At 39.4% G+C, this 15,166-nt stretch overlaps 1 protein-coding gene across 1 annotated transcript; it reads right to left on the bottom strand.

Annotated features, from left to right (window-relative positions):
- Positions 1–2: 2 nt before the first annotated feature.
- On the bottom strand, positions 3–3,443 carry LOC103401474 (metal transporter Nramp3.2). Its single transcript, XM_008340180.4, has 4 exons — positions 2,680–3,443; positions 2,070–2,206; positions 1,275–1,927; positions 3–516 (listed from the first exon to the last, which is right to left on the bottom strand). Exons 1-4 carry the CDS (start codon positions 3,204–3,206, stop codon positions 310–312), a joined length of 1,524 nt encoding a protein of 507 aa, XP_008338402.1. The 5' UTR covers positions 3,207–3,443; the 3' UTR covers positions 3–309.
- Positions 3,444–15,166: the final 11,723 nt, after the last annotated feature.

Below are 15,166 nucleotides of genomic sequence, written 5' to 3'. Positions count from 1 at the left end.
CATTTCAATCAAACAAGCATAATACTATATTCTATATATAGATTTCGAATATACAATGGGCAATCATGACTTTGAATAAGCACTTTTGCTGAAAGCACTTTTATTTGAAGCATAATAAAAAAATTATGAGACATCTAACTGCTTGAAAAATATAACCATTTTGTTCTTTGGTACAAAAGAAACATAGCGCTTATGCTTCTAAATCAGCAACGTACTGAGTATATGCAGTCCGACAACCTTTGAGGTGCGTCGATTACTAATACAGCGCGATTCTTTTGCATCTGAAGTCAGCATTGGTGATTACTCAGTTCACTGTATTTGCGATCTCCTTGATCCACACAAACTTGAAACGTTGATGTCCCGCAACACAAGGTAAACTATAAATGCTACATACCCGGCAGTAAAAGCAAACACTCCGACACTAAACAACCACCCAGTCACTTCAGAGGCGAAGAAGTCGAACAGAAGGTATCCGTTGATTACCATCACTAGGGCCGCCACAAGCCATGCAACCATCTTCATAAAATAAAAATATGTGAGCATTCTAATGCATGAACAATATAAAAACAAAATTAAAAGTCAAAGAAAAGGGAAGAACGGCTTGAACACATAATTCACGGTGTTTTCATTTAATAAGGAACTGAAAACTGCCTCAGCACAATAAGAAACTGATATATCAAGCAACTATTCACCTCAAATGTAATATTTCCTTTGATTCTTGATCAAATAGATCCACTCACTAATAAAGTTTATCTAACACGAGGGCAAGAAAGAGTAATCTAGATTCCATTTTCAGCTAGACTATGAAATTCAATGCAGGGAGACGGTTTCTTTTCTCAAAACACTAAGCGAAAAGTGGCATTACAAAAAACTAAACGAAAAGCTTGAATGCTGGAGCAACTACCAAATTAGTGGTCTAAAATGCTGTTCTATCGTCAAATCTGCAGCAAATAGTCATCATTTATCTTAAAATTAGACTACATTGACTGTCACCATAGTATCCTATTTGTGCACGAGTATATGATAGATTATCGAGTCCGTAGAAAGAAACTACCAGTAATCTATCATATACAAATAGGAAGCAGAAAGGGTATGGTGGCACCATCCTTAAAGACACCATAGACCAATGGGTCCAAAAAAGCCAAACCTAACTTGATTCATTTGCATAGCCAAAAAAATCACTAGGCATTATTTTTCAAATCTAGACATTGGAAATGCAAACGCCATCATTGACCTTACGGCCTAAATGAAGTAGAAAGGAAATGACAACATACCTTGAGAACAGGGCCAATTTTAAAAGATCCCATGAGTTGCTCCTTTGACACCAAGAAAAGCAAGGGAATAAGTGCAAAAGGGATCTGAACTGACTGTAACACATTAAGCCACTCATTTAAAACATCCAGTGTGTCCTCCGAGGAGTCAAATATAAGAGCAACTGTTATAGTTGGGATAATTGCACAGCTTCGTGTAATCAATGACCTCATCCATTTTTTCAATCTCAAGTCTAAGAAACCTCCCATGATGAACTGCCCAGCATAGGTACCTGTAATAGTACTACTCTGGCCAGCTGCTAATAACCCGATACCCCAAATGTACATAATTGGGAACAACCCACCCCCATACTTCTCTTGAAGATACTGCCCTGCATTTACAAGTCCTATACTATCTGCTATCTGCGTACCATAAAACCCCTTAGCAAACACAGTGGTAACAAATAGGTTGATGACGAAGGAGATGACAAGGGCGACGGTTGACTCTATGGAGTAGTAATTGAGAGCTTCTTGAACTCGTCCTTTCTTGCTGTGGTCAACCTCCCTTGACTGTACTAGAGCTGAATGCAAAAATACATTGTGAGGCATAATTATGCAACCCACAACTCCAACAGCCTGCTTTATTGTTCTGGAGCTAAGTTTCGGGACAATTATACCTACAAAGAGGAAAACACATGACAGTTAATTAGATGCAGAGGAGCATTGAAGTATGTTAGTTCGAAACTTTGTGGCCTGAAACAACCATTTAAAACATAAAAACGCAGTCAAAAATCATAAATAGAGGAGTAAATCAATTACCAATCAGAAGTTCAATGCCGCTAGGCTTGGCTTCACCGAACATCCACGCAAATGAGAGCGCCATTGTTGCAATTAGAACCGCAAAAACAGCTTCCAGCTTCCTCACTCCATAGTTCTCAAGAAACAGGAAGATGAAACTGTAACATGGCAACATAAGAATTAGTTTAAAAGTTAACAATGCCAATATAGTTGCAGGTTCTTCAAACCGCAAAGCTTCGGTTCAAGTCAAACACAACGCAGGAACAGAAGAAATTTTGTTTCTTTTATACCTCAAAAAATAAAAAATAAAAATCTCAGTAACAAATATAGAAATATGCAGAAAAAAATTATAGAAATCAGAGACTTTCCAGGCAACCAAACAGAGTCAACAGATTGATTAAGAGCTTCAAAAAATTAGCACAGTAATTCTTTACTAATTTCTCAAAATTGGTAAATAATCAAACCAATCCTCAACCAAAAAATGTAAATTCTTGGAAGAAAAAAAAACTTGACCACTGAAACCCAGAAAATCAAATTCAGAACAGAAAACCCAATTTCTAAAACCCAGAAAAATTCAAAGAAAACGATCAGAAAACACAAAAGGGTAAATTCCAAAATATTCGAAAAATACCAATCCAAAGCAGTTATGAGGACTCCAGACCAGAGCGGCAAAGCCCCATTACTCAAAATTTTAATAGCAATCGCACTCCCAATCACCTCCTGTATATCCGCCCCAATCAGCGCCAGCTCCGCCATCACCCACAGCACCATCCTCGCCCACGTCGGGTACTCCTCCCTACACAGCTCCGCCAAGTGCCGCCCAGTCGCCACCCCGAGCCGAGCCGACAGCAGCTGAACCAACAGCCCCATCGCCGTCGCCCACATCAGTAGCCACAGCAGTGAGTTCCCAGCTATCGCCCCCGCCTGAAGATCGCCCTCCAAATTTCCCGGGTCCAGAAACGCGATGCTCATCAGGAACCCGGGTCCGGAAAACAGCCACAGCTTCTTCCATGAAAACGGCGGCGTTCTGCAGTCGTCGTCTCCGACCTCGTCGATCCCCACGACGTGGACCTTATTGGCCTCGTCGTAGGCCGCCTCGGGATGGTCTTGGTCCGAGGCGAGTAACAGTGGCTGCGAGTGGTCGTGAGTCGAAACCATCGCGCCGTGTGGTGTATGAATTCCCTGCGGGCGGTTGTACGGAGTGTCGCCGTGCGCTCGCGGGAAGGTCGCTTGTGTGTTTTTTTGTGCTGCTCTGCTTTTCTCTTCAGCTTGGAAACGAAGCTCTCTGAAAACTGCCAGTCCTCACCTTCCTCCCTATTATTTATTTCTTTTGCTTTTCACTTTTTTGTTTGTATTTTTTTTTTCTGAGACTTATAATTTATAAATGTTTTGTCCAATTGAACGGGTTTATTTCAAATATAGTTTTATACGAACGATGTTGCTCCACGTGGATTTGTAGATGGTCTGCCCCCACTAAGATGGCACACGCCATCTCTCCACATCGTGAAAGTTTCATTTGCTCTTTGTGACTAGGGCTGGGAAAAATATCCGAGAAAATCTAACCCAACTCCAATCATGCCAAATTCGACTCGAACCAAATTGAGCTCGGCCCGATAAAAATCAAACTCGATATAAACCGAATCCTTTCGTATTTGGTTTACGTGAAGGATTTGTTTAGTAAAATCGAATAGAACTGAAACATTTTTTATTTACATATTTATTAAATAAATAAACATTAGCCGTTGAATATCATTGAACAACTCTATCTCCCTTAGGCCATCTCTAACCGAAGGGTCCAGAGGGCTAGAGGGCCAAAAATAGCCCTAAAACCGTCTCCAACCGAGGGCTAGGCCAGAGGGCTCTGAAATCTGGGAGGGTCCCACGGGATCAGAGAGGGCTAGAGGTAGGGGTGAGCACTTAAAACCGAAAACCGAAACCGAAACACGAACCAAATCGAACCGCACCGAACGGTTTGGTTTTGCGGTTTTGAAACGGTTTCGGTTTTGAAACCGAACCGCAACATAGAAAACGGTTTGGTTTCGGTTTTGGCTTTTGAAAACCGCACCGAAACCGAACCGCACCGCAAATATTAATAAACATTTAATTAAATGTCCATATTAGATTTCATGTTTTAATTGGTCGTTTGTTAAAATTCATACACTTAGTATGGACTCAACCACACTAGAATATCATCATTCATCACTTTCTTTTGTTCATTAACTTGAAGGACCTTTGTTATTTTATACCATCACACACACATATATGTACAAGGGTGGACTAATCTTGTTATCAAGAGTCGAACAATGATCTACTAAAAGCCACTCATTTGAAGCATGATATCACATATTCTAGTATGAAAATTTCGCTCACGTTTAATGAATTCAAATTTATTCAACTTGTTTTATGAAAAATATTGTAAGGGACACCTTTTTGTTGCACAAACATGTTTTAACATCACAACTACATGCAACATGCTAATTGTTTACATAACAAATGTCATTTTCCTATTACTATTGGGAAATGCTTTTTAATATGTTAAATTGCAAATTGTACATTTTTTCTTAAAAACCAAACCGAAACCGTTTGAAACCTCACTGAACCGAACCAAACGGTTTGGTTTCATTTTGGTTTTGGCTTCAAAATCGCACCGAACCAAACCGCAAAAACTTACGGTTTTGGTTTTGGTTTCACTCAAAACCGCACCAAGCCGAACCGCGCCCACCCCTAGCTAGAGGGCTGACTATTTTTTTTTTTAATGTTTTCCTATTGCTGTCGGTTATAACCGACAGCATTAAAGAAGAATTTTTTAATACTGTCGGTTATAACCGACAATAATAATTATTCAAAAGCAAAATTTTTATTTTTAATTACTATTAGTGTCGGTTATAACCGACACTAATAGTTTGAATTTTTTTAATATAACGGCTAGTAGCCGTTGTATTAACTTTTTTTTTTTTATGAATTTAAACTTCTTTGTTTTCCTTTTTTTTCCTTTTCATATGAATCAAATTTTGTTTCATATTTTGTTTCAATTCTATTTTACAAAATTTGTTTCAATTTTTTTTTAAATTCTATTTTTTTTCCTATAACTTCTATTTTACAAAATTTGTTTCATATATTTTTTTAAATTCTATTTTTTTCCTATAACTTCTATTTTACAAAATTTGTTTCATATTTTTTTTAAATTCCATTTTTTCCTATAACTTTTATTTCACAAAATTTGTTTCAATTTTTTTTTAAATTCTATTTTTTTCCTATAACTTCTATTTTACAAAATTTGATTCATATTTTTTTTTCATATAACTTCTATTTTACAAAATTTGTTTCATATTTTTTTAAATTCCATTTTTTTTCCTATAACTTCTATTTCACAAAATTTGTTTCATATTTTTTTTCAATTCTATTTTTTTCCTATAACTTCCTAGGCCATTTATACAACATTAAATTAAATTAAGTAACATGAAACAATATTAAACAATATGAAACAACATTAAATAACATTAACCAACATACAAATTATCAACATAAAAAAACATTTAACAACATGAAACTTAAACAACATTTTTAAAAACATTTAACAACATAAAACTTAAAAGCCTACTCCATGCTTCTTTTGGCCCAAAGATGTGCAACAAGATCCTGTTGTAGGTACTTATTTGTGGCACGAGAACGTATCATTCTATAGCGCCTCATATACTCATTTATAGAGATACTACCAGTTCTTGGATTGAAAGGCAAATTAGGCCCATCATATATTTTTGCTAGAGCCCTTCTTGACCTATTTGGATCTTTCATCATCGGACTCTCCATCAATATACCCATCTCGCTCATCCTCCACTATCATATTGTGTAATATGATGCAAGACATCATGATGGAGTTCAAATTTTCTCGACTCCACCCTTTTGCCGATTCGCTGATAATCTTCCACCGTGCTTGTAGAATACCGAAAGCTCTCTCAACATCTTTCCGGTATGCCTCTTGGTGTAAGGTAAACAACTTTTCTGCAGGTTTTGGAATTGCTTGGACAAGTGTCGCCCACTTTGGATAGATGGCATCTGCCAAGTAATACCCCATATTGTATTCACGACCGTTGATGTAGTAGTCAAGTTGAGGTGCTTTACCTTCCGTCAAGTTATTGAAGAGGGGTGAACGCCCAAGAACTGTAATGTCATTTTGGGATCCAAGGACTCCAAAGAAAGCATGCCAGATCCATGTGTCATATGAGGCAACTGCCTCTCACACAACAGTTGGCTTTCTCGACCTTCCGCTAAAGCCTCCTTGCCATCCAGTGGGACAGTTCTTCCAATCCCAATGCATGCAGTCTAATGACCCTATCATGCCCGGAAACCCACGGTCTTCAGCTTTGTGAAGGAGCCGATTCAGATCTTCTTGATTTGGCTCTCGAAGGTACTCGTCTTTGTAAACCTGAACAAATGTGTTACAAAATTCTTCAAGAGTATTAAGGCATGTAGACTCAGACATACCATGGGTTTCATCCATCAAATCAGCTGAGGAGCCATATGCCATCATTCAGAGTGCAACAGTAACCTCCTGATGAGGTGAGAAATCAGGGCGGCCTGCTCTGTCCCGCTTCTGTCGAAAGTATGGATTGACCTGCTGGACATCACGAAGTAAACGCTCGAAGACATGACGCCTCATCCGGAAGCGACGTCTGAAATCCTCTTCTGTGTACACCGAGTTGGGGTTGAAGTAGTTGTTCATCAGATTGGCATGCGCCATCGCTCTGTTTCGTGGTTTGTAAGAGCGACTAGCAATAGAGCCACCCCATTGAGGTTGTTCCTCAGTTGGCCGACACACCATGGCCGCAGCCATGGCTGCTGCCATGTTTTGTTTGTTGCGCCTTACTTGAACTTCTTCATCAGACTCCTCATCTTCTCGTCTCATTTGCGCCCATTTTGCTTCCAATTTGGAATTGGATGAGGACCCCCAATTGGAATTGGATGAAGATCCAAAGTTGGAATTCATTGCAAACTTGAATTGAAAGAGATTGAATTGCAAGAGATTGAATTGAAATAGATTGAATTTAAAGTTGTGTGAATTATAGCCCAATATCCACCCTATTTATAGCAAAAAAAATTCAAATCCAACGGCTAGCTGACGTCAGCATGATGTCAGCTACCAACGGCTAGCTGACATCATGTTGACGTCATTTAGCCGTTAGATTTGAATTTAAATTGTAGTTTTTAAATAATAAATTATGTTTGGCCCTATGGCCCTTTGACCCTCGGTTGGAGACGTTTTTTTGTGACATGGCTAAAACGAGCCATCTGGCCCTTTGGCCCTCGGTTGGAGAAAGAGGCCAATATGACCATGTACTGTTCATTAAAATATTAATATCTTGGCGAATCTTGGAGGGCCAGAGGGCTAAAATGAGCTATCTGGCCAGCCCTCGGTTAGAGATGGCCTTAGGGTTTAGGAACGGAAAAATTAGGGACTTTCACCCTAAATAATTTCGTGTTTTTTTATTGGATTAAAGTATGTAAGGTTTCTTTTAAATATTACTATAGTAATATTTCCCTAAGTTTCTTGGTTGACCTAAACGAGAAGGGTATAAATTGTTTGTAGAACCAAAAAAAATATATATATATATATATTAAAGAGATTGGCACGCTAAAGCTTGGTGTTAATGATTGCATCTTATATATTTTAATAAAAAAATATTATTACTTACATATCATAATTAAGTAAATTACAATATTGAATCACAGTTTAACAAGTTAAATTGTCGATATAAATGATGACCGAAAAATTATAAAACTCCGACGGAGACATAATTGCGCCTAGTCATCCAATCAAAGCGTTGTCTCTAAATTCCGTTATACATCATACATCCACTTCAATACACCTTAATTGCACCAGCATTATTCCACATGCAAATCCTCAGTGGACCCCACAAAATAGTGATGTAGCCAATGTTATCCACAGTTTATCCGTAATTGGATTTTGAGCACCATCGTAACTATAATGTATATTCACCATATTCACCATATATGTTATAGACTTATTTAACTGAGCTATTTTAAGGGAATAGAGAGGGGAGGCCGGTGGCAATAAGAGAGAAAATTGAGAGATTTAATTGTGAGGTGTGTGTTGTATCACCTCATTATGCCTTTATTTATAGTAGTAGGATATGTTAAATCCTTACCCTTTTAGGATTACAATTCTTAATAGGAATTAAACTACTAAAGAGAATATAAAAGATATCCCTAGATACACTAGGATTTACACAATCACATTCATATTCCAAATATGATTGAAACACTCTCCCTTGAGTGTTTAAATACTCAAACAAAACATCGCATCAGATCTTCAGCAGATAAGGTAGAATAGTTGATGAAGTCGGCGACACAACGGATGAATGCGAGTCTCAAATTAAAAGAAAGTATGCATTGGTAGTAAAACTCATAAAATCTCGCTATGGTAAAACCTAAGGTATAGGGAAGTATGCATAATGTCTAAAACAAACGTCAAACAGGATGAAAGTAGTCAACTCAACGGAGTATGATCATCCCAGGATGGGTGCCTCATCAAAACCTCGTTAGGTAGCAAAAATCCAGTGGGAAAAATGCTCCTAATCATAGGAAAAAGAGTACATTAAGATCAAGTGAGTATGCTTCAGGATACTCCCCCTGAGTTAGACATAACTTCCAAATAAGAGAACTACAAGCAATTCAATTCAGATAATTTACGCATATCGATTCCTTGGACGAGCTTCTGAAAAGTAGACTTGGGCAATGACTTGGTAAAGAGATCGGCCAGGTTGTCCTGGGAACGGATTTGCTTGACTTCAATGTTCTGATGTTGTTGTTGCTGGCAAGAATAAAAGAACATTGACGCTATGTGCTTGGTGTTGTCTCCCTTGATGTATCCCTTCTTTAACTCCTCGATACATGCTCCATTATCTTCAAAGATTGTCGTAGGAAGGTCAACGACGGAAGTAAGGCTACTAGTGTTTCGAATATGTGCCATGACTGCTCTCAACCAAAAGCACTTACCCAATGCTTCATGCAGGGCGAGAATCTTAGCATGGTTCGAAGAAGTTGCAACTAGCGTTTGCTTGGTAGACCTCCAAGATATAGCGGTGTCTCCAACGATAAAGACATAGCCTGTTTGAGAATATGCCCTATGTGGGTCAGACGGATATTCAGCATTTGCGTAACTAATAAGGTAGGAATAAATCCGAGGACCGAGGGGGTAGCAACTCTCGAAAATTCATGGGTATAGAACAAGCCTAAATCTGTAGTACCTTTGAGGTAGCAGAAAATGTCTTTAACACCATTCCAGTGTCTGCGTGTAGGCGCATTGCTGTATCTAGTCAAGAGAGTAATAGCGAATTAGATTTTGGGTCTAGTGCATTGAGCTAAGTACAATAAAGCCCCAATTGCACTTAGGTATGGAACTTCGGGTTCCAAAATCTCTTCCTCATCCTCCTTTGGACATAGGGGATCTTGTTCAGCATCTAGAGTCCGAACGACCATAGATGTACTCGACGGCTTCGCTTTATCTTCATTAAAACGTCGCAACACCTTTTGGGTGTAGTTCGATTGATGTACTAGGATTCCATCAGAACAATGCTTGATCTTCAGGCTGAGACAGTATTGAGTTTTTCCAAGATCTTTCATCTCAAATTCCGATTTCAAGTGAGTGGTAATTTCCTCAAGCTCTGCGGTAGCTCTAATGAGGTTCATGTCGTCGACATAAACTACAACGATCGAAAATCCAAAATGTGACTTCTTTATGAACACGTATGGGCATAATTCGTTGTTCACATGACCTTGAATTGTCAAATATCCACTTAGACGGTTATACCACATCCGCCCGGATTATTTCAATCCGTAAAGTGATTTCCTCAATCTAATAAGGAGAGTGTTCCATGGTTTAAAACTATTTGAACCAGTCAATGGAAGTCCTTATGGAACTTTCATGTAGATTTTTGTATCTAGATCCTCATAGAGATACGCGGTTACCACGTTCATAAGCTGCACATTCAGTTTTTCAGAAACTACCAAACTGATTAGGTAGCAGAACGTTATGACGTCCATTACGGGAGAATACTCCTCCTCATAATCAATCCCAAGGCGCTTAGGGAAGCCTTACATTACGAGGCATGCTTTGTATCGCACTATTTCATTCTTCTCATTACGCTTCCTCACAAAAAACCCACTTGTAACCAACGGGCTTCACATGTGATGGAGTATGAGCTATAGGTCCAAACACCTTACGTTTCGCAAGCAAATCTAGTTCGACCTGGATTGCTTGTTTCCAGTTTGACCAATCCATTCTAAGTTGGCATTCATCAACGGAATGTGGTTCAATATCATCGCTAAGCATGATGTCAGTAGCTATTGTGTACGTAAATGCAACGTCAACGATTATCTCATTCTGATTCCAAACCTCATTTAATACTGCGTAGTGGACCAAAATCTCATGATTCTCGAGAAACCGGTTTGTCTCGTTTAAGACATCACCGTAATCTAGAATAACCTCAAGCGTTGGAATGGATGAGTGACCGACGGTCGAATTCAAACTAGGGTCACTAGTTGGTGCCGATTTCCTCTTCTGGGGTTGTGAATCCTTTGAACCAAGGGGTCTGCCGCACTTCAAGGTTGGAGTAGATGATTGGCTAGCCGTCAATGTACCATGTCGCATGGAAGTTGCGGCCTCCCCTCATTCAGGGACGATCCAGCCTTCCCAGGTGGGATTGTGACGTACACGGGGTACATCTATCTTTGCAGGTGCGTTTGCAGCAGGTATATGTGATATTGTCACCTTAGCTAGATCAGTAAAAGCATTTGGCATGCTTTGACCAATGATCTGAAGATCTATAATTCGTTGTACCTCAGTTTCAGACTGGTAGTGCGGGGATCTAAATGAGACATAATGGGAGCATACCACGATAATTTACGGCATTATCTAGGAATGTTAGCATGTTTATCTCCCCTTAACGACGTGAAGACTATCTCATCAAAGTGACAATCCACAAAATATGCGGTAAAGAGATCTCCTGTCAAGGGTTATAAATAGTGAACAATTGATGGCGAATCATAACCGACATAGATTCCCATTTTGGTACGTATTGGCGGTGCTATTGGCACATAAAATGCCCACCAAACACACAAGACGTCAGGCTCGTATCCAGTAAACAACTGTAATGGTGAATAAGGTTGGGTAGCGGTAAGCCTCAGGCGGACCAACATAGTTGCATGTAATATTGCATAGCCCCAGGCAGATACCAGCAGTTTGGTTCACATAACCAAAGTCCAAGCTATCAATTGAATGAGCTTTATGAAAGCTTTTGCCAGGCCGTTTTGGATGTAAACATGGGGTACATGATGTTACACTTCAATCTATACTGACATGCAATAATCATCAAAAGTCTATGACGTAAACTCTCCAGCGTTATCTACTTGAATCGACTTGATCGAATAATCAGGGTGGTGAGCCCTTAGCTTAATAATTTGTGCTAGGAGTTTCGCAAATGTAGCGTTGCGTGTGAACAACAAGAAAACATATGACCATCGTGTCGATGCATCAACCAACACCATAAAGTATCTAAATGGCCTGTATGTTAGTTAGCTAGGTCCACAAATATCCCATTGAATCCTCTGAAGAAACTTAGAAGGGTCGTGAATTATTTTTGTAATCGAGGGTTGAGTATTTAACTTCCCTAAAGAACACGCTTTACACGACAGGAATCCAATGTAAAGAGGTAAATGATGCCCATGTGATGATTTGAGGATACGGCGCATCATGTCACGTCTGGGATGTCCCATACGGTCATGCCAAATGAGCAAAGTGCTTCGGAACTCAGGCATAGGGCCGGCCACATGGTGGGCTTCTATACTGCGAATGGTTGTGATGTACAACCCACTCGGGAGACGTTCTAACTTCTCATGCATACGCTTTTGGCCATATTCATACGAAATGATACAAAGAAATTCAGAACCATTATCTTTAGTGGTTTCAATATGATATTGATTATCTTAAATATCTCTAAAACTCAGCAACGTTCTTCCGGAACGTGGAGAATAAAGGGCCTCTTTAATGGTTAAGACAGTACCATTTGACAACATGATACGGGCCTTTCCATATCATTCAATCAGGTTGGATGAGCCTGAGAGAGTTGTCAGAGGTGCTTTCTTAGGTGCATAGTTAGTAAAATAGTATCGCTCACGCAATATGGTGTGCATGGTAGCACTATCAGCTAGACAACTAACTTCCCCAATAGACATATACCTAGAAATAAATTGATTGAATTGGTCACATGCATAAATATAAATCCATTCATTCAATTAATCAATTCGAGAAATAATATCCATAAAATAACAATCCATAGTTCAAAACAAACCAAAACCAAACAAATTATTCCAAATACTTAGAAAAACTGTCCAAAATTAAACCATATACCTAGAAAAATAAAGGGGGGGGGTGAGGGGAAGGTCCGGCCACTCCTAGTGAGTTCGACCACTAAGGGTAAAACACCTTAAAAACATGTCTAAAATTTATTCGTCCATAGGAGCTTATGCCTCCTGAAAATCTGATATCTCCATGGATATAGTAGCATCTTTCGGATGTTCTACACGTGCAAAGTTAGACTCACAACAGGAATGATACTTGACAATGGCCTCAGGGGTAGCTCGGCATACACATGACCAATGATCCTTTAATCCATAGCGGTAGCGCATGTCCATTTCAGTGGAAGCTGATTGAACAATAGCTTTTCCCTTGTTCTTGAAGTTTGAGGCCTTAGGAGCAAGGGGTTGGCGCTTCTAGGTCAAATTTCCTCCCTTGGGTGGGCCTTGATTTTGTGGACCTTAGGCCTGTGGTTGGGCTTGCCACCCATTGCCACGACCACAATGGTTTTTGCGTCGTTTATGGTTGCTATAATTGGTCGCATATGCTTCAGACGTAACGTTCGAGCTTGATGATTCTTCATCAAAAGCTGGTTCAGCTTTTCATCCGAATATTCGGTGAACTTTTGTTCCGTATATTGTTGCTACATGACAATATTGGTGGCATAAAATGTTGAATAAGTCTTCTCCAAGAGATCTGATTTGGTTAGTTCCACTTTACACAACTTCAGTAGTGATCAGATTCTACAAACTTCAGAGTTGTATTCGTTCACGGACTTAAAGTCTTGGAAGCGAAGATACTATCAATCGTGTCTTACTTCAGGTAAGAAGATGTCTTTCTGGTGATCAAAACGGTCGGCCAGACTAAGCCAGAGGGTGCGTGGGTCCTCCTCAGTGAGGTATTCGGTTCATGGATGTGTCTTAAAATGAAGATCATTGCATTAGCTTTATGAGCTTTGTCGACTAGTTTGTCGTTGATAGGTGCCTCGATGGTGACTCTAATACCCTTTGCAGTAAGATGGAGCTTCACGTCTTGAACCCACTTCAGGTAGTTTCTTTTAGATACTTCAAGAACGGTGAAATCGAGCTTGTTCAAATTCGACATGTCCCTAAAACGGAGGGTACAACAAAACGTGGTTAGTCATATGGTACTTCATAGACATACATCGTAGAACATTCAGGTTCTATAGACTTGTATTGGTTTAATTTATGCATGAAAACTACGGGTTTTATGTGGTAAGTTTTGAATGAAAACTTCGGGTTTCAAAAGCACTAAATATGAAACTACAAGTTCAATTTAGTTTTATGAACGATTAGTTCATAAAGGAAAGGTTCATGCAAGAACATAGAATGCAATATGCTAATTTAAGTGTAGTGGATTTGAGTTGCTTCGGGAACTCAAGTGGGAGAGCTTCGGGACTACGAAAGGATGTCAATGGTTCAAAGTATAAAGATAAATTATTGAATCGTTAATGTCCAAAAGTGATCTTCAGGTCAATAATTTTGGATTAATTATCAGATTAATGGACTACATGCCACTTTTAATTAATTTAATAAATCGGGACCAAACATGGTCGATCGTGGAAGCAAAATAATGACATACATGTAGAAAAAAAGAGTGGGCCTACAGTTCGGCTGCAGGTTAATTGGGCCTCGGTGAAGGCAGCAGGCCTGGGGCTGAATAATCTGAGAAGCCTAGTAGCTTTGGGCCAAAATTTGGACACGGGTACAGGTCCATTGAAAGCTGGTCTTGGGTTGGTCCGGGAAAACCCAACTGAAGCTGGGTTTCATGTTTTTAGGTCGGGGCAGTTCAAGCCCAGTAGCAAAGCTGCGGGTAAGCGGGCTGAATGCTAAGGCAAAGCCCAGTTAGCTATGGGCTACTGCGGGCAGGCCAAGTCATGGGACAAAAGTAAGCCTATCAATACTGGATTGCTGGAGTTGGGCCAAGGACTCGCGGGACAACTGGCCAAGAAGGCTGTAGGTTTTCTTGGTTGGGCTAAGGGATTTCAGGCTTGTGAAACTTATTAGGCCGAAGGCTTAAGGTGTCTGGGTCAGTGCAGCAAAGCCCAAAAAGTTGCTGCCGTTAGGTCCATGTCGTCAAAACGACACCATTCCATAATATGCTCCACGGGGTTGAGCTTTAGGCCAACAACGGTGGTTTGGCAGAACCATGGTGGTGGTGCGGTGGCCGTGCCGCACGGTTCCCAGAGTTTTTTTTTTCCAGCTTTTCTAGGGTTTGAAAAACCTTAACATGCTTCCAATTTATGTATATGCTTTGACTCACAAATTCCACATAGCAAAATAATTGTGTAATGCATGAAACATATATATATATATATATATATATATATATTGATAAATATATGAAACATATACAATATATATATATATATATATATCGGAAGGAAAATATAAACATAGGGGTTCATGCATCAGGGGAATGCTTTCATACTTCATGGTCATTACAAATATCTTCATTTATTTTAAGCGTACTGATTGGCAGAAAACAAATAAAAGCCTTTGAATTTTGTAGTAGAGAGCCTTCTCTTACGATCTTTCAGTTCCTTAGCTTCTGGCAAGAGCGTGCTGATAACATGTTGTAGGCCTATTTAACTTAGCTATTCTAAGGGAATAGAAAGGGGAGGCCAGCAACAATAAGAGAGAAAAGAGAGAGATTTAATTGTGAGGTGTGTGTAGTATCACCCCTTTGTACCTTCATTTATAGTAGTATGATATGTTAAATC

The sequence above is a fragment of the Malus domestica genome, chromosome 15 (assembly GCF_042453785.1).
Source record: "Malus domestica chromosome 15, GDT2T_hap1".
Lineage (NCBI taxonomy): Eukaryota > Viridiplantae > Streptophyta > Magnoliopsida > Rosales > Rosaceae > Malus > Malus domestica.
Note: the sequence above shows the minus strand (reverse complement) of the source record. Positions and strands in the feature narration are given on the sequence as shown.